At 38.5% G+C, this 20540-nt stretch overlaps 1 protein-coding gene across 1 annotated transcript in view; it reads right to left on the bottom strand.

Annotated features, from left to right (window-relative positions):
- Positions 1-20540, bottom strand: part of SEL1L2 (SEL1L2 adaptor subunit of SYVN1 ubiquitin ligase) — a 113794-nt gene that overhangs the window by 39087 nt on the left and 54167 nt on the right. Inside the window, exon 5 of the mRNA XM_007450193.1 lies at positions 17881-18043. Within this exon, the coding sequence (XP_007450255.1) occupies positions 17881-18043 (163 nt within the window). The remainder of the gene's footprint in view (positions 1-17880; positions 18044-20540) is intronic.

The following is a 20540-nucleotide window of genomic DNA, read 5'->3' as shown; positions in this document are numbered from 1 at the left end:
GTCTGGGAATATCCCACATGCCGCGGAGCAGTTAGGCCCGTGAGCCATGGCCGCTGAGCCTGCGCGTCCGGAGCCTGTGCTCCGCAACAGGAGAGGCCACAACAATGAGAGACCTGCGGACCACAAAAATAAATAAATAAATAAATAAATAAAAATTTAAAAAGACAACAAAATTGGTGAATTTTTGTATAGTAATTTTAATATCGAAGATGGAAGAAATAAAGCAACATTTTCAGCATATTACGCTGTATTATCTCAAGAAAGGTAAAAATGCAACTGAAATGCACAAAAAGATTTGTGCACTCTATGGAGAAGGTGCTGTGACTGATCAAACATGTCAAAAATGGTTTGCGATGTTTCGTGCTGGAGATTTCTCGCTGGATGAGGCTCCACGGTTGGGTAGGCCAGTTGAAGTGGATAGCGATCAAATCAAAGCAATAATTGAGAACAATCAATGTTACACCACGCAGGAGAGAGCTGACATACTCAAAATATACAAATCAAGTGCTGAAAATCATTTGCACCAGCTTGGTTATATTCATTGCTTTAATGTTTGAGTTCCATATAATTTAAGCGAAAAAAACATTCTTGACCATAGTTCTGCATGTGACTCTCCACTGAAACGTAATGAAAACGTTCCATTTTTAAAATAAATTGTGATGGGCGATGAAAAGTGGATACTGTACAATAATGTGGAATGGAAGAGATCATGGGACAAGCGAAATGAACCACGACCAGCCACACCAAAGGCCGATCTTCATCCAAAGAAGGTGATGTTGTGTATATGGTGGGATTGGAAAGGAGTCCTCTATTATGAGCTCCTTTCAGAAAACCAATTAATTCCAACAAGTACTGCTCCCAATGAGACCAACGGAAAACAGCACTCAATGAAAAGCGCCCAGAATTATTCAACAGAAAACACATAATCTTCCATCAGGATAATGCAAGACTGCCTGTTTCTTTGATGACCAGGCAAAAACTGTTACAGCTTGGCTGGGAAGTTGATTCATCTGCCGTATTCACCAAACACTGCACCTTCAGATCTCCATTTATTTTGGTCTTTACAAAATTCTCTTAATGGAAAAAACTTCAATTCCCTAGAAGACAATAAAAGGTACCTGGAACAGTTCTTTGCTCAAAAAGATAAAAAGTTTTGGGGCCCACTCTCCCAGCCCCTGACTCTCTCCCTTTCCCTCTCTGTCCTTCTCTCCCCCTTTTCCTCTCTTCCATTCTATGGAAGAAGCTTTGTTATGAGAAGCCCTAATAAGAGCTCCACATGGTAAGGAAATGAAGCCTTCTGCCAATGACCAGAGGATAGGATTCTGCCAGCAGCCTTCATTTGGGCTGCACCTCTTCCCAGAGTCTCCGTCCTACTGGCCTACTATATCAGATTTTGTATTCACCAAGCCTCCACAATCATAGTCTTGGTGCTCCAGCCGGGTGTCAGGCCTGAGCCTCTGAGGTGGGAGAGCCGATTTCCACCAGAGACCTCCCAGCCCCAAGTAATGACAAAACATGAAAGCTCTCTCAGAGATCTCCAACTCAATACTAAGACCCAGCTCCAATCAACGACCAGCAAGCAACAGTGCTGGACAGCCCGTGCCAAACAACTAGCAAGACAGGAACACAACATTACCCATTAGCAGAGAGGCTGCCGAAAATCATAAAAAGTTCACAGACATCGCAAAACACACCACCGGATGCAGTCCTGCCCACCAGAAAGACAAGATCCATCCTCATCCACTACAACACAGGCACCAGTCCCCTCCACCAGGAAGGCTACACAACCCACTGAACTAACCTTACCCACTGGGGACAGACACCAAAAAATACAGGAACTATGAGCCTGCAGCCTGAAGATACCAAAAAAAAAAACGGGAACTATGAGCCTGCAGCCTGAAGAAAGGAGACGCCAAACACAGTAAGTTAAGCAAAATGAGAAGACAGAGAAGTACACAGCAGATGAAGGAGAAAGGTAAAAACCCACCAGACCAAAAAAATGAAGAGGAAATAGGCAGTCTAACTGAAAAATAATTCAGAGTAATGATACTAAAGATGATCAAAAATCTTGGAAATAGAATGGAGAAAATACAAGAAACATTTAACAAGGACATAAAGAAACTAAAGAGCTAAACAATGATGTACAACACAATATATGAAACTAGAAATTCTCTAGAATGAATCAATAGCAGAATAACTGATGCAAAGAATGGATAAGTGACCTGGAAGATAAAAAAATGGAAATAACTACCATAGAGCAGAATAAAGCAAAAAGAATGAAAAGAATTGAGGACAGTCTCAGAGACCTCTGGGAAAACATTAAATGCACCAATATTCAGATTATAGGGGTCCCAGAAGAAGAAGAGAAAAAGAAAGGGACTGAGACAATACTTGAAAGGATTATAGTTGAAAACTTCCCTAATATGGAAAAGGAAACAATCAAGTCCAGGAAGCACAGAGACTCCCATACAGTATAAATCCAAGGAGAAACATGCCAAGACACATATGAATCAAACTATCAAAAATTAAATACAAAGCAAAAATATTAAAAGCAGCAAGGGAAAATGAACAAATAACATACAAGGGAATCCCCATAAGGTTAACAGCTGATCTTTCAGCAGAAACTCTGCAAGCCAGAAGGGAGTGGCAGGACATATTTAAAGTGATGAAAGGGAAGAACCTACAACCAAGATTATTCTACCCAGCAAGGATCTCATTCAGATTCAACAGAGAAATTAAAACCTTTACAGACAAGCAAAAGCTGAGAGAGTTCAGCACCACCAAACTAGCTTTACAACAAATGCTAAAGGAACTTCTCTAGGCAGGAAACACAAGAGAAGGAAAAGACCTACAATAACAAACCCCAAACAATTAAGAAAATGGTAATAGGAACATGCATATCAATAATTACCTTAAATGTAAATGGATTAAATGCTCCAACTAAAAGACATAGACTGGCTGAATGGATACAAAAACAAGACCCATATATATGCTGTCTACAAGAGACCCACTTCAGACCTAAGGACACATACAGACTGAAAGTGAGGGGATACAAAAAGATATTGAATGCAAATAGAAATCAAAAGAAAGCTGGAGTAGCAATTCTCATATCAGGCAAAATAGACTTTAAAATAAAGACTATTACAAGAGACAAAGAAGGACACTACATAATGATCAAGGGATCAGTCCAAGAAGAAGATATAACAGGGCTTCCCTGGTGGCGCAGTGGTTGAGAGTCCACCTGCCAATGCAGGGGACACGGGTTCGTGCTCCAGTCCAGGATGATCCCACATGCCACGGAGCGGCTAGGCCCGTGAGCCATGGCTGCTGACCCTGCGCGTCTGGAGCCTGTGCTCCGCAATGGGAGAGGCCACAACAGTGAGAGGCCTGCGTACTGCAAAAAAAAAAAAAAAAAAGATATAACAATTGTAAATATTTATGCACCCAATATAGGAGCACATCAATACATAAGGTAAATGTTAATAGCCAAAAAAGGGGAAATCGACAGTAACACAATCATAGTAGGGGACTTTAACACCCCACTTTCACCAATGGACAGATCATTCAAAATGAAAATAAATAAGGAAACACAAGCTCTAAATGATACATTAAACAAGATGGACTTAATTGATATTTTTAGGACATTACATCCAAAAACAACAGAATACACTTTCTTCTCAAGTGCTCATGGAACATTCTCCAGGATAGACCGTATCTTGGGTCATAAATCAAACCTAGGTAAATTTAAGAAAATTGAAATCGTATCAAGTAACTTTTCCAACCACAACGCTATGAGACTAGATATCAATTACAGGAAAATATGTGTTAAAAATACAAACACATGGAGGCCAAACAATACACTACTAAATAACCAAGAAATCACTGAAGAAATCAGAGAGGAAATCAAAAAATACCTAGAAATAAATGACAGTGAAATCACGACCACCCAGAACATATGGGATGCAGCAAAAGCACTTTTAAGAGGGAAGTTTATGGCAATACAATCCTACCTCAAAAAACAAGAAACATGTCAAATAAACAACCTAACCTTACACCTAAAGCAATTAGAGAAAGAAGACCAAGAAAACCCCAAAGTTAGCAGAAGGAAAGAAATCATAAAGATCAGATCAGAAATAAGTGAAAAAGAAATGAAGGAAACAGTATCTAAGATCAGTAAAACTAAAAGCTGTGTCTTTGAGAAGATAAACAAAATTGATAAACCACTAGCCAGACTCATCAAGAAAAAAAGGGAGAAGACTCAAGTCAACAGAATTAGAAATGAAACAGGAGAAGTAACAACTGACACTGCAGAAATACAAAGGATCATGAGAGATTACTACAAGCAACTATATGCCAATAAAAGGGACAACCTGGAAGGAATGGACAAACTCTTAGAAAAGCATAACCTTCCAAAACTGAAACAGGAAGAAACAGAAAATATAAACAGACCAATTACAAGCACTGAAATTGAGATTGTGATTAAAAATCTTCCAACAAACAAAAGCCCAGGACCAGAGGGCTTACAGGTAAATTCTATCAAACATTTAGGGAAGAGGTAACACCTATCCTACTCAAACTCTTCCAAAATATAGCAGAGGGAGGAACACTTCCAAACTCATTCTATGAGGCCACCATCACCCTAATACCAAAACCAGACAAAGATGTCCCAAAAAAGAAAACTACAGACCAATATCACTGATGAACATAGATTCAAAAATACTCAACAAAATACTAGCAAACAGAATCCAACAGCACATTAGAAGGATCATACACTATGATCAGGTGGGGTTATCCCAAGAATGCAAGGATTCTTCAATATACACAAAACAATCAATGTGATAAAGCATATTAACAAATTGAAGGAGAAAAACCATTTGATCATCTCAATAGATGCAGAAAAAGCTGTTGACAAAAGTCAACACCCATTTATGATAAATACCCTCCAGAAAGTAGGCATAGAGGGAACTTACCTCAACATAATAAAAGCCATATATGACAAACCCACAGCCAACATTTTTCTCAGTGGTGAAAAACTGAAAGCATTTCCACTAAGATCAGGAACAAGACAAGGTTGCCCTCTCTCACCACTATTATTCAACATAGTTTTGGAAGTTTTAGCCACAGCAATCAGAGAAGAAAAAGAAATAACAGGAATCCAAATTAGAAAAAAACAAGTAAAACTGTCACTGTTTGCAGATGACATGATACTATACATAGAGAATTCCAAAGATGCTACCAGAAAACTACTCGAGCTAATCAGTGAATATGTAAAGTAGCAGGATACAAAACTAATGCATAGAAATCTCTTGCATTCCTATACACTAATGGTGAAAAATCTGAAAGAGAAATTAAGGAAATACTCCCATTTACCACTGCAACAAAAAGAATAAAATACCTAGGGATAAACCTACATAAGGAGAGAAAATACCTGTATGCAGAAAACTGTAAGACACTGATGAGAGAAATTAAAGATGATACAAAGAGATGGAAAGATAAACCATGTTCTTGGATTGGAAGAATCAACATTTTGAAAATGACTCTACTACCCAAAGCAATCTACAGATTCAATGCAATCCCTATCAAACTACCAACGGCATTTTTCATAGAACTAGAACAAAAAATTTCACAATTTGTATGGAAACACAAAAGACCCCGAATAGCCAAAGCAATCTTGAGAACAAAAAATGGAGCTGGAGGAATCAGGCTGCCTGACTTCAGACTATACTACAAAGCTACAGTAATCAAGACAGTATGGTACTGGCACAAAAACAGAAATATAGATAAATGGAACAGGATAGAAAGCCCAGAGATAAACCAACAAAAACAGAAATATAGATAAATGGAACAGGATAGAAAGCCCAGAGGTAAACCAACACACATATGGTCAGCTTATTTTTGATAAAGGAGGCAAGAATATACGATGGTGAAACGACAGCCTGTTCAATAAGTGGTGCTGGGAAACCTGGACAGCTACATTTAAAAGAATGAAATTAGAGCACTCCCTAACACCATACACAAAAATAAACTCAAAATGGATTAAGGACCTAAGTGTAAGGCCAGACACTATAAACCTCTTAGAGGAAAACATAGGCAGAACACTCTATGACATACATCAAAGCAAGATCCTTTTTGACCCACCTCCTAGAGAAATGGAAATAAAAACAAAAATAAACAAATGGGACCTAATGAAACTTAAAACCTTTTGCACAGGAAAGAAAACCATAAACAAGACCAAAAGACAACCCTCAGAATGGGAGAAAATATTTGCAAACGAAGCAACTGACAAAGGACTAACCTCCAAACTTTACAAGCAGCTCATGCAACTCAATATCAAAAAAGCAAACAACCCAATCCAAAAATGGGCAGAAGACCTAAATAGACATTTCTCCAAAGACGATATACAGATTTCAACAAACACATGAAAGAATGCTCAACATCACTAATCATTAGAGAAATGCAAATCAAAACTACAATGAGGTATCACCTCACACCAGTCAGAATGGCCATCATCAAAAAATCTACAAACAATAAGTGCTGGAGAGGGTGTGGAGAAAAGGGAACCCTCTTGCACTGTTGGTGGGAATGTAAATTGATACAGCCACTATGGAGAACAGTATGGAGGTTCCTTAAAAAACTAAAAATAGAACTCTCATATGACCCAGCGATCCCACTACTGGACATATACCCTGAGAAAACCATAACTCAAAAAGATTCATGTACCACAATGTTCTTTATTTACAATAGCCAGGACATGGAAGCAACCTAAGTGTCCACCGACAGATGAATGGATAAAGAAGATGTGGCACATATATGCAATGTAATATTACTCAGCCATAAAAAGAAACAAAACTGAGTTTTTTGTAGTGAGGTTGATGGACCTAGAGTGTGTCATACAGAGTGAAGTAAGTCAGAAAGAGAAAAACAAATACCATATGCTAACCATATATATGGTATCTAAGAAAAGAAAAAAAAATGGTTCTGAAGAACCTAGGGGCAGGACAGGAATAAAGACGCAGATGTAGAGAATGGACTTGAGGAGACAGGGAAGGGGAATGGTAAGCTGGGATGAAGTGAGAGAGTGGCATGGACATATATACACTACCAAATGTAAAACAGATAGCTAGTGGGAAGCAGCCACTTAGCACAGGGAGAGCAGCTCGGTACTTTGTATCCCCCTAGAGGGGTGGGATAGGAAGGGTGAGAGGCAGACGCAAGAGGGAGGAGGTATGGGGATATGTTTATGTATAGCTGATTCACTTTGTTATAGAGCAGAAACTAAGACACCATTGTAAAGCAATTATGCTCTCAAAAAGATGTTAAAAAATTTTGGGGAAGATGAATTATGAAAAATGGCAGAAGGTAGTGGAACAAAAGGGTGAATATGCTGTTCAGTAAAGTTCTTGGTGAAAATGAAAAATGTGTCTTTTATTTTTACTTAGAAAACTGAAGGCACATTTTGTCCCACCCAATATAATGTATCTGACCATATGTGGATTTCTGGTATCAGTAGGGGTGTCCTGGAACCAATCCCCTATGGATCCCAAGGGCCTACTGTACCACATTGACAGAATAAAAGAGAAAAAAATGATCATTTCAATTGATGAAGAAAGAGCATTTGACATAATTCAACACCTTTTTATAACAAAAACACTAAAATTAGGAATAGAGGAAAATTACTTCAACATAATAAATACCATGTATAAAAATCCCATAGCAAACATCATATGTAAAGGTGAAAAACTGAAAGCTTTCCCTTTAAGATTAGGAACAAGGCAAGGAGTTGTACTCTCATCACTTCTATTCAACATGGTACTGGAAGTTCTAGCTAGAGGAGTTAGGCAAGAAAAAAAAAGACCTCTAAATTGGAAAGGATAAGTAAAATAAACTTTGTTCACAAATGATGTAATCTTATATGTAGAAAACCCTAATGATTTCACAAAAATCTGCTAAAACTAATAAATTCAGCAAAGTTGCAGGATACAAAATCAACACAAAAAACAAATAGCTTTTCTATACATTAACAATGAACATTTAGAAAAGGAATTTAACTGTCCATTTTACAATAGCATCAAAAAGAATAAATACTTAGGAATAAACTAACCAAGGAGGTGAAAGACCTGTACACTGAAAACTATAAAACAATGCTGAAAAACATTTAAAAAGACATAAATAAATGGAAAATATCCTATGCTCATGTATTGGAAGACCTAATATTGTTAGAATGTACCCAGAGAGATTACAGATTCAGTGCAACCTCTATCAAAGTCTCAATGTCATTTTTGCACAAATACAAACAACCATCCTAAAATTTATATAAAATTTCATTATGGAAACTCACAAAATAGTTGATCTATCTTGAGGGAAAAAAACCCCAAAGCTAGATGCCTACAGTAATTCAAAACCCTATGGTACTGGCATAAAGCTACAGTAATTCAAAACCCTGTAGTACTGGCATAAAGACAGACATATAGAGCAATGGAACAGTGTAGAGAGACCAGAAATAAACCCTCATATACATGGTCAAGTGATTTTCAACAAGGATGCCAAGGCATCAGGTGCTTCTGAGAAAAGTACAATCTGCCCTTTAAATTCTGAATGTTTGTGTCTTTGTTCCAGTTACTATGGCTGTGTAACAAATTAACTGGAAACTTGGTGGCATAAAATGACCATTTATTATGCTAAGGGTTCAGTGGGTCAGGAATTTGGTCAAGGTAGAGTGGGGATGGCTTTTCTCTGACCCATGATATGGGGGCCTTAGTTGGAAGACTCGAAGGCTAGGGATGCAATAATCTGAATGCTGGTTCACTCACATGTCTGACAGTTGATTCTAGCTGTTTGTTGAGACCTTAGCAGAGACTAATGGCCAGAACAGCAACATGTGGCCTCTCTTATTGTATGAGCTTCCTCACAGCATGGTAGCTGGGTTCCAGGAGTGAGCATCCTGAGAGAGAGGGAGCCAGGCAGAGCTGTATTCTTTTTATGACTTAGCCTTCAAAGTGATGTAGCAATACTTACAGCAAACTCTATTGTCTGAAGTAGTCACAAGCCCACCTGCATACAAGGAAATGGAAAATAGACTCTACTTTTTGATGATGTTGATTAGGGGTCTGAAATAGCATGTGGACTGGAAATATTACTGTGGCCATTTTGGGGGAAAATGCCATACTGCTCAACAAAAACCAGAAGAGGGTGGAGATATTCCACTTCCTCTTAGTTATTAATCTTCAAGTCTAACACCTATTCCATCTGTGTATTCTTTTTAGTACAGAATATTTCGAATATGAAAAAGTAAATAAAGTAATATAAAAACCCCATGATCCATCACCCAATCATTATCCATTGTCAATTTGCCCAATCTGGCTTCACTGATATCCACACTGATTTTCTCTGGCCATACAGTTTATTTTGAAGTAAATCTTGGACAATATATATTTCAGCTGTAAATATTTCAGTATGTGCCTCTAAAAGAAAGAACCTTTAAAAAACAAAATCATAATACCATTATTCACTGAAAACATTAATATAAATTTGTTAATATCATTAGTCAGTATCTATATCTACCCAACTGCCTTATAAATGTTCTTTATTTTTGTTTTAACTTTTTCTTTTCTTTTTTTAACAGTTTGTTTGAATTGGGATCCAGATATGGCCAAGACATTGCAACTGAGTGGGAAGTCTCAAGTCTTTTTTAATATCTAAGTTTTTTATCCATCTCTTTTCTCTTTGTGATTTTTCGTTGTTGTTGAAAAAACCAGTCACTCCTCCTATAGAGTTATACTTAGCCTGGATTTTGTTGATCACAATACTATATTTTCTACAGGCTGGCAGTCAGATTTAGAGGCTTGATCAAACTTAGGTGTAATGTGTTTGGCAAGACTGTCTCATAGGAAGTGTTATGTATTTCCATCAGGAGTTATATAGTTTCTTGTCTCTGCTTTGTGATGTTAGCAGCCAGTAATGACCACTGTATAGGTCCATTGACTTAGTAGGGGTGGCAAAAAGATAACATTCTAATTCTGTCATTCCTTCCTCATTTATTAGCTGGAATAATTTTATAAAGAAAAACTTTCCTTGGTCTCCTATATGCTGAGATATAGTTTGTGAAGAATAGTCAATAAATGTTTGAACCTGTCTATCAGTTTTCAAAATAATGAGAGTTGGTTCTCTAACATCCTCCAAAGCGATTAAAGAGTGTTGTTTCGGGCTTCCCTGGTGGCGCAGTGGTTGAGAATCTGCCTGCCAATGCAGGGGACATGGGTTCGAGCCCTGGTCCGGGAGGATCCCACATGCCGTGGAGCAACTAGGCCCGTGAGCCACAACTACTGAGCCTGTGCGTCTGGAGCCTGTGCTCTGCAACAAGAGAGGCCGCGGTAGTGAGAGGCCCGCCCACCGCGATGAAGAGTGGCCCCCGCTTGCCGCAAGTGGAGAAAGCCCTCGCACAGAAACGAAGACCCAGCACAGCCAAAAATAAATATTAAAAAAAAAATTTTTTTAAAGAGTGTTGTTTCTAAGTATCATTATGAACTAATGGATTTAAGTACATTTGAGGTAATTTCAGTCCATTGTGGTCGTTATTCATCTTCATGCTCAATTGTTCCATCTTTAGTAATTCGTGCTTGTTTGAGCTGCTGGACCAGGGATTAAACCGGGGCCACCGCAGTGAAAGCGCCGAGTCTTAATCACTGGACCACCAGGGAATTCTCAATCCTAGTATCTTCTGACAGCGTCCTTGCCATCAAGTAGGATAAGATGTTTCAACATCATCTTGTATATTTCTTGCCCCATACCCGGAATTTGACATTTTCCAAAGATTCTGCTTTCTTTTCAGTGGGAGAGGACTTCTGTTGTTAAGCATAATTCCTTTTGGGGGGGAGAGTTAATATCTAAATTTAACTTTTTATATATTTGTTATCAAGTTAAGAGATGCATATGTATTAAAAATTAAAATTCCAATACTTTTGAGGGCTTAAAATACAAATATCAATGCCCTGCTCCTTTCTAGGCTACTCCCTATTTGTCTCCTCAGAGATAACCACTTTTAATTATTTTAGCTGTTTTCTTCTAATAATTACCACCATTAGGACTCTTGATAAGTTGCTACTACTTGCTGTTAATTTATATATTTTGCACATTAGCTATAGATTTGCTAGATAATAGAAGATGATTTAGGTCATCTACATCACTTTATTTTTTCTCCTTCCTCCTCTTCTCAATAGAGTCATAACACTATTTTTTGTCAGAACATAATTGTAATAGTCTGTTTTGGTGTTCCTAATATTTTCAAGTTGCTACTCATTTGTAGCTTTATTATTCCTATCACCATTTTTACAAGTTCATTCTACACTCTTATGCAAATCATGGGTTATATGCCTTTCTTTCTATGCTTCAAATTAAAAACAATTTGGTATTAGCCATTCAGCTTAATAGCCGATGGAATATTTGAAGAGCACAGGGTCATAGGCAGCGTCCTGAGGCAGATTACCAGACTTGCTTTCACCTTGGCATCAACCTATTAGTCTATACTTTTTATTTACCATTATCAAAGCCCACGTTTCTACTTTTTCATCTAGCTCATAAGAACATGATGCAAGACTTTGTTAAATGTCTCCCTAAAATCAAGATACAACAAGGTCTGATAATTCCATCAAAACAGAAAATGAATAATTTTTTAAACTTTTTATTAAAATTTCAAGGATAAAGAACAATCTTACTTTTTAAACTAGGGAATTGACTGCAGAGTTCAGTTCTTAAAAGCATAATAGTTCTAACATGTGGTTTATAATTTGTAATCTACTTAATCCATAAACTAAAAATAAAAATCTAAGATTCTGCCAATTCCTCTTTAGTCTCAAAGGCTCCCTTTTCAGGAAAGTTGATCATGAAGGCTGTTATTACAAATGGAAAGCGTCTGGAATCCTGGTACTCTTCTAACCCTTGTAGTTATATTTGAAATGGCTAAATTGGCTCCTTGTAAAAATATCTTTAGCCAATAGTATTGGCTAAATAATTTATTTTTCTTGCAACTCTTGGCAATTTTTGATTCTGCTCAATTTAGAATCTTGTTTATGTAGAAACTTTGATAGTATACAAATATACTGACCTTTACATAAGAAAATGAAGATATGTTCTATTCAGTTGAGCTTGTATTATAAGATGCTTTCACCAACAGTGTATCATTTTGTGCAGAGCCTACCACACTTTTTGGCCTGATCCTCTTGGAGAAAATTGTGAGGTCGTGAAGTTGTATAGTGGATTGTGTGGGAGTTAATTTCCATCCTGTGATTGGGATGGAGAGCTTTCTCTGTATAAAACTCATTCTATAAAGGGCTAAAACCATGATTTTCCCAGCCTCAAATAATCAACTCAAAGAGAATGCTTCCTCTCTCTTTAGCAGAAAAATAACAATGGATGATCTTGAATTAATTCTCTGGAGGGCTTAACTTTTTTTTTTTTTTCCCACCGCTTAAAGCATGGCAGGCAGGAAGACAAAAGATGTTATGGGCTGTCATGTAGTAAATATGCCAATTATAGTCAGGGCTGTCCTGTTTCTTTACACTTAGGCATTGTTACGTAACAACTTTACAGTAGTCAGTTTTTGGTCTTTGGTTTTTTCTGAGATAAGGCTGAGGTGAAATGAAATGGATTATAGAATGATTAAATCTATTTTTTAAATTAATTTTATTTTTGGCTGTGTTGGGTCTTTGTTGCTGCATGCAGGCTTTTCTCTAGTTGCGGCGAGCGGGGGCTACTCTTTGTTGTGGTGCGTGGGCTTCTCATTGCGGTGCTCTTGTTGCGGAGCACGGGCTCTAGGTGCGTGGGCTTCAGTAGTTGTGGCACGTGGGCTCAGTAGTTGTGGCTCGCAGGCTCTAGAGCGCAGGCTCAGTAGTTGTGGCACATGGGCTTAGTTGCTCCGCAGCATGTGGGATCTTCCTGGACCAGGGCTCGAACCCGTGTCCCCTGCATTGGCAGGCGGATTCTTAACCACTGTGCCACCAGGGAAGCCCTAGAATGATTAAATCTTAATCCAGAAAAAGAATGCTGTGATTTGAAGAGAAGCTACACTATAGTGATGACATCAATGATACTTTCAGTGGTTTTAAAAGGTCAAGCTCTGCAAATTAGATTTGTTTATAAGACTCTGAACTCAACCATTGTGCTGTGTTATAGTCACTGGGATTTGAATGGAAAGAGTTAAGTACAGAGGATATTTTAGTATATTTCAAAGCAAATTACTCAGGTTCCATAATAACAACTTAAAAATTAAATGTTCCTCCTTTTTCTCGTTATATAAGGCATTATTAAAAGAGTAAAAAGGTTAAGCATTTAATTATTATAATTGTTGTACGGGGCTTGAAAGCATCTGTGGTCATTACTTTTAGCTCAAATTGCATGCCAAACAGAAGTGTGAATCAACCCTGATGGAAAACTCAGACCCTTTTTGCACCCTTAATACAAAAAGATGATTAACGTCAAAAAGAAATGCTCTACACAGGTAATCCTAGAATTATCAAAGTGAGTATTTGATACTAAAAATGATTTTTTTTCAGTAGTAGCACAGTGTTAATAATCATTACAGTGATTAAGTTAATTTTAAGGTGATACAATGTGAATGATCCATTTCTTTTTTTTAATTTAATTTTATTTATTCTTTTATACAGCAGGTTCTTATTAGTTATCCATTTATGATCCATTTCTTGATTCTCAAAGCAAATGAGGTTTAAACCCTACCTTCTTGTTTGGCAAATTAACAGACAAATTTTCTGTTGAAACTGTTCATCAGTATCAAGAAAAGAATGAGTCTTTCTAGTTCTGAATCTCTGCTTCCTTAAATGAGGATCAGAGAAATAAAAAATACATAATTTATCTACCTCCAGCTGGTATACTACAATATCTTATGACATCCTCTAAAATATGGCTTATTTTTGTTTGTTCTTTCCTCAATTTTCACCATTTTCATGAAGACTACACCATTAGTGAATAGTTTTCATTATTTGGAAGGTACAGATTCTTTGCGAATCAATTCAATGGAGTCTGTTCACAATCTTATTTGTTTTTATTGCCCTTATCAGGATTTCTTTTAGTTTATTTGGATTTTTTGTGAGATGAACCATTCAAGGTGCATGAAAAGAAATAAGTATGCCTCTTTTCCTCCATCCAGCTTTCCTTTTATACATAGCCTGAAACTGCATTTCTTCCCCCACCCCCTCAATGCCTGCATGAATCTGAGTTCATATCTTTTTTGTTTTCTTTGTTAAATCAGGTCTCTACTAGCCCTCTGGCACTCCAGGCTTCTCCCATCTATAACATTTCAGTATTTCCGATTGTTCTTACCCTTTTCCCCCAGAGATAGGTATCTTCATTCTCATTTTCTCTCTATCTTTATGTCTATCTCTCTCACTCTCTTTCATTATCATTCTCAGTATACATTTCAACTTCTTCAGCTACATTTCTGTTGCTACGTTGTCCTCGCAGTTCCCAGCAATATTTTCTACCAGTGCGGCTGGATTCCTGTATCAGGCTGGCACAAACAGCCTGAGAAGAAAGGTGGTCACCTGGCCAGTCCTGTTAAAGAGCTGTGATCAATATGGCATGTGGCCAGCCTTGTCGCAGCAACCAGCCATCAAACAAAGCATTGTTTGTACCATGGAATATCTTTAATTGTTCTTTGTATAAGGAGATAAATCAACTGCAAGAGGACTTGTTATCAGAAACAGATTTTCCTATAGTGATGACAGGGATGATAGTTAATTTCAGAATAGAATCCAGCTGTAGCACTGGAACAGGGTCCTGTAAGCTCCCTGCCCATCCAGATAACACTTTGGCTGCAAGAAAATGGGGAGCTGAAGGGAGGAGGGGGAAGTCCAAGTGAAGAATACGGGTGTTCAGGTTGTCAGGAAGAGCATAAGAGGAGCTTGGGACAGAGACTTTTTCCAACAACTGTTGTAGCATTTCAATAAACAGTGTGGCTGAATTTTGCATATCAGGTCAATGTCAGTCTTTCAGGTGATAAGTCTGTCCTCACGCACATTTTGTCTTCTTGTCCTCCTGAGACCAAACACACATAGATAGACAGGAGGTCTGGGGCCATGCGATAGAACAATTCTAACTAGAGTATGTGGAGTGAAACTCTGACTTCAGCTTTAAAATCCATATGTTTTATGTACCAATTATGTTAATTTGGAATTTTTTTTTCTGAGAGTAGTACTTTGACCCTTGCATCAAATACTTTATTCAAATATAGACAAATCCTTCATGTTGCCTGTATCCAATATTCTAGACTGGGAGCAAATGTCGCTTCTTCCTTGAAGCCTTCCCTACCTGCCTCAGGCAAAACCAGTCAGACCCTTTTCTGTGCCTAAAGCACTTTATACACACCTTAACTCTAGTCCGCCTAAATTATGCTGAAATTATTTGTTTATATTTCAGATTGGCCCATAAGGACTTTGGCCTATTAATCTTTTTCTCCCCATGAACAGGATTATGTGTGGTACATAGTAAGTGTCCAAGAAACAACTGTTGACTTAATTAATTAATTAATATACCCACTAACAAAAAAAGCACATATTCACTAGTTTAGAAAGGAATTAGGTGACATTATTTGTTGTGGTGGTCATGATGGTAACATTTGGTCTGTTTTGGAACTTTATATTTTTGATTAACCAAATATGGGATATATTCACAGGGAAAGATATCTGTGATATATTATTAAGTGAGTAAAGAGCAGATTAGGAAACAGCAATTAAAGTATGTCTCATTTTTGTAAAAAATTTTCTACATACTTATAGGAAAAATTCTGGAAGAATAATAGTAAGAGTAATAATTGCATTTATATCTTTTATGATGAATGATTATAAAGTTCCAGGTATGGAATTAAGTGCCTTCACACATTATTTTAATCCTCACAACTCCATTAATTCATTCATCATGAATTAATTCAGCATTCAACTAATATTTTTTGTCCCAGGCACTGCACTAAATTTTTAGAGATATAGCAGTGAACCAGATAGACATAGAACCTGGTGTTTTATCATTATCCTAACTTTACAGGTGAAAATTAGAGAGGTTATCCCACCCATTAGAGTTCCTCTCGTCCAACTTCTGGTTCAAATAAATATGCAGACTCACAAGACTCCCACAGGCTACACATGCCACCAGTTTCTTCAGGTAGATGTAGCACAGGAATCACAGTTTGCCAGCAGGGCAGCATGAGGCCTCCTTTCTGTGGGAGTCCTTGCAGCAGGTCACATAGTCCTCCAGCAGCCCTCATCTTTGGTCCCTCAGGTGACTCAGACACAAGGGGATGAGATCCACATTGGGTGGTGCAACAGGCAACCTGACATAAAAGCCTCATATTCCCCCTGTAACAACTCCATAGGCATAGTGTCCAGGATCCCGGTAAGAATAATCCCGGTATTTATAGTTCATGACAGTTTCTCCCAGTCCAAAGGTAGTTTACCAAGTAGAGTTCATTTGAACAATAAGCAATACTACCTAGAAACATAGTTAACATTTCACTCCTATCATATTACCAGGGACACAGAAGTAGAGAGTGAACCAAAGGTCAAATTCTCATGCAGAAGAAGGGGAAAGGGTTTTGTTAAGTAGTTATCCAATAAGCAAGTGGTAGAGTGCATTTGAACTTAGATCTGCCTGACTCCAAAGCTTAGCTTCTACACTTTACTGGATGGAAACAAAAATGATCTATGGGAAAAGCTTTTAGACAACTTTTAGTGTCTTCCTCATAATTTCTGAATTCCCTGGTTTTTCTTGTAATCAGCATAAATTTCTTTTGTGATCAGAAAGAAATGTTTTCATTAAGAAGACCAGCAAAGGGCTTCCCTGGTGGCACAGTGGTTGAGAATCTGCCTGCTAATGCAGGGGACACGGGTTCGAGCCCTGGTCTTGGAAGATCCCACATGCTGCGGAGCAACTAGGCCCGTGAGCCACAACTACTGAGCCTGCGCGTCTGGAGCTTGTGCTCCGCAACAAGAGAGGCCGCGATAGTGAGAGGCCCACGCACCGTGATGAAGAGTGGCCCCCGCTTGCCACAACTAGAGAAAGCCCTTGCACTGGAATGAAGACCCAACACAGCAAAAATAAATAAATAAATAAATAAAACTCCTACCCCCAACATCTAAAAAAAAAAAAAAAAGCACTGGATATTTATAAAAAAAAAAAAGAAGACCAGCAACATGAAAACATACTTTTGCTATAGCATTAAGTGAAAGCAACCAGAAACAAAATGATACATCATAATCATAATACATGTGATTATGATGATATTTTTAAAAAGAAAGATGCACAGAGGAAGAAGGCAAACAGAAATACAAAGCAGTCCTAACAGTAGTTGAGTCAGGATGGTTGGCTTGTGAAGGGCTTTTTTTTTTTTTTTTTCTGTTTTCCAGATTTTCTATGAAATGCTTATGTTATTCTTGGAATAAAATGAAATACACATATTAAAATAGAAAAGGAAATATATATAGCTCATAAAATATTTGAAGTGTAAAAACCAGGCATCCTAAGGTAGGAGATTTAGTTCCATATTTCTTTGCATAGGTGAATATATTTTATATAAAATTTAACTATGTTAGGGGTTCAGAGTTCTCACATTATTTCAAAACACACACATGGACATGGATGGTGGGAAGGTGGGTTAGAGAGCAGCTCTGCTCCATTCCTGAAAGTCACTCAAGAGCTAGAAGAATTTGCCCGGGGCTCCTGCTCGTTCCTGCCCTGACCGGAACATTACACTCAGTGCATTACAGTAACTTTCCTAGGCCTGGGCTCATGCAGTAGAGGCTCAGCTCCTCTCACATGTTATTTGCCTATAATTATTTCAGGATGTAGCTATTTAAAGTTTAATTTTCTTTCAAAACTCACGTTTTGGGCTTTATATGATCCTTCTTTAGCCAAGGACTCGTATAATTGGATAGCTGCTGTTATGTTTTGCATGCCAAAATTTCCAAATAGCAAAGCATCAGCCATTTTCTCCATAGCTTTCAAGTTTCCCATGTCAGATGCTTTAGCAAAGAGTTTGTAGGCTCTGTTTGAAGAATACGAAGTTAGAAGTGTAATTATCAAAAATGAAAATTGCTGCTCCCTCCTTCATACTGCTTCTCTCTAACAAGTAGGACCTGGTTGATGTTGCTACTAACAATACAGTTTGGCTAAAGTCCATTACATTTCTAGACCAGTAGATTTTTTTCAGCCCTAGGTCAGTCTAAGATTATAATTTCAAATATATCTGACAAATAATGAAGGTGCTGAAAAGTAGAAATATTAGGCTATATCATGCTTCAAGCTTATAGACCAAGTAAAGTGAAAAATTGGGGAACATATTATTCAGCACAGCAAAGACAGGCTGTGTGGGAAAAAAATAACCAAACAAAACCTTAATCGTTTTTAGGGCTGTAGAGTCTGAATGCCTGGGTTCAAATCCTGGCTCTACCACTAATTCAGTTTGAGAGCTTTGGGCAAGTTACTTAACTTCTCTGTGCCTCTCTCACCTATGGAATGGGGATAATAAGAGCACTTACTTCATAGGGTTGCTGGGAAGATTCAATGAGGTAATCCATGTGAAGTGCCTGGCATACTGCCTGATACAGAGTAAGCACTCAATAAATTTAGCTATTATTATTACTAGGACTATTGCATAGATTCTAAAGTTTTATAGCATGGTACTTTTTCTCCCATAATTAGTGGGCAAATCATGTAAAGTTTAGTGATTACCAATATAGATGCCAGAGGATTGCCTCACAGTGCATTTTATGAGTCCTAGTCAGAAGTCACCTGGACCCGATCTGTATAGCAAGTAATGATGGAGCGACTTGCAAGGTCAAAACTTGTGTTGGAGATAGAGAGTGCTTTGGGGATTTATTTTTACTCTTATAACTTCCTTTTTGGTAGCAGTAAGATCAGTCAAGCCTGTGACCTTGACTCAAATACAGGAACAAACACACAAATCTACCACAGCTGCCAATTCAGAAGGATCAGGAGACTCAGCTTTATATACCCCTACCCATGCTGACGCTAGAATAAGCTGCTCTTGGTCAAAAGCTAGAGCAGAACAGAATGGGCCAAAAAGGCCAGGATGAGTGACATCCAGGTACGCATTAGGGTCCTGGATGGCAAACAGAGAGTAGACCCCAGTGGGAAAAAAAGAAGCCAGGAGATCAAGCAAGAAATTAGCCATGGTCAAAGCAAGCGGAGGTTCTGGGGACCAGAAGGCAAACAATAAAATAGAAGGTCTCAAAGGTCAATGAATTCAAATGTCTGGCATCAGGGGATGGGCATGGCAATAGGATACAGACTCCTGGGAGCTCTTCTGTTGCATGGCTTGCTGCTGCAACCACACAGTCTGCTGGGACTAGAAGGGCACCGACATGGTCCAGGGCAGAGAAACCTGAGATGGGCTACAGGGGCCAGCAGTATATCCAGTCACTGGTCCCAGGGGGCAGCAAAAGTTTGCAAAACCAACCCCTCTAGGTGTATTTGATTCTGAGGGAGGGGTGGGTACTTAGGTCCCCTGTCAGGAAAGTCCAAGGTGATATATGGAATACCAGAAGCAGGACCAAGGGCAGGAGAAAGGTGTTGGTAAAGTTTGTGGGATTAAGATCTGGACTGCAATCCCCAAGAGTGAAAAAGTAGGAGAAACTGGGCTGCAGGAAGAGATCTCCAAAAGAAAGTTCAGTTAGGTATCTGGATTGTCCCTAAAGGATCTGGAATTGGATGCTCTGTTGGGTGCTGGGGAAGGAGGAGGCTAAATGCATCTCTAGGACACATCAGAAACTTGGTGTGGGGCAGCAGCTTATCTTCACAGCTTCTTCACTGATGGGGAGTAATTCTTAATGACAGCTAACTGGGATGTCATAGAGGTTTCTTGACTCCTTCAGACAAGTTTGTGTTTCCCTGACATATGCTTGCTTAACATCTGTACTTCCAACAGCACTGACTTGTTCAACAATTTTCCTTTCCTATATATGAAGAGACTGAATAAATGAATTAGACCAAGATGTGGGTGTGGATGAGCCAAAAATTCTACTAGCCCCTCTAACTTATGCTACCCTCATCTGAGAAGCGGTGAAGCAAGGAGGGGTTAGGGTAGAAGATGAATAGGAGGGATATGATTCCTCTTTGGTCTGACCAGAATCTTAAAGATGGCTGTATTAGATGTAACTGGCTTAAGTGGAGAGCAGATCATCCTGAAAACTGAAGGAATTTCACCCATCTTGCCCACAAACTCCTAGGGTCTTTTGTTATGAACATATTTGGTTTCAGGTCTCCACTGCTACACATGCTGAAGGGTCAGGAGACTCAGATTTATGTACCCTCTCATGTATCTATGCTGCTACAGAAATAAGCTGTTCTTCTCGGATTCTTGGGCAAGGATTGGAGCAGGATAGACTGGGAAAGAATAACCTGAGATTGAATGACACCAGGTAGGCATGAAGGTTCCTGCACTGCTGGGTGGTCCTGCACTGAAGGGCTGGGTTTTCTCCCCATCCTTGAAGCCAGAAAGGAAGGCATGCATCAAGGTTCAG

The sequence above is a fragment of the Lipotes vexillifer genome, unplaced genomic scaffold (assembly GCF_000442215.2).
Source record: "Lipotes vexillifer unplaced genomic scaffold, Lipotes_vexillifer_v1.1 scaffold137, whole genome shotgun sequence".
NCBI classification, from domain to species: domain Eukaryota; kingdom Metazoa; phylum Chordata; class Mammalia; order Artiodactyla; family Lipotidae; genus Lipotes; species Lipotes vexillifer.
The sequence above is the reverse complement of the archived record's forward strand: the minus strand, read 5'-3'. Positions and strand labels throughout refer to the sequence as shown.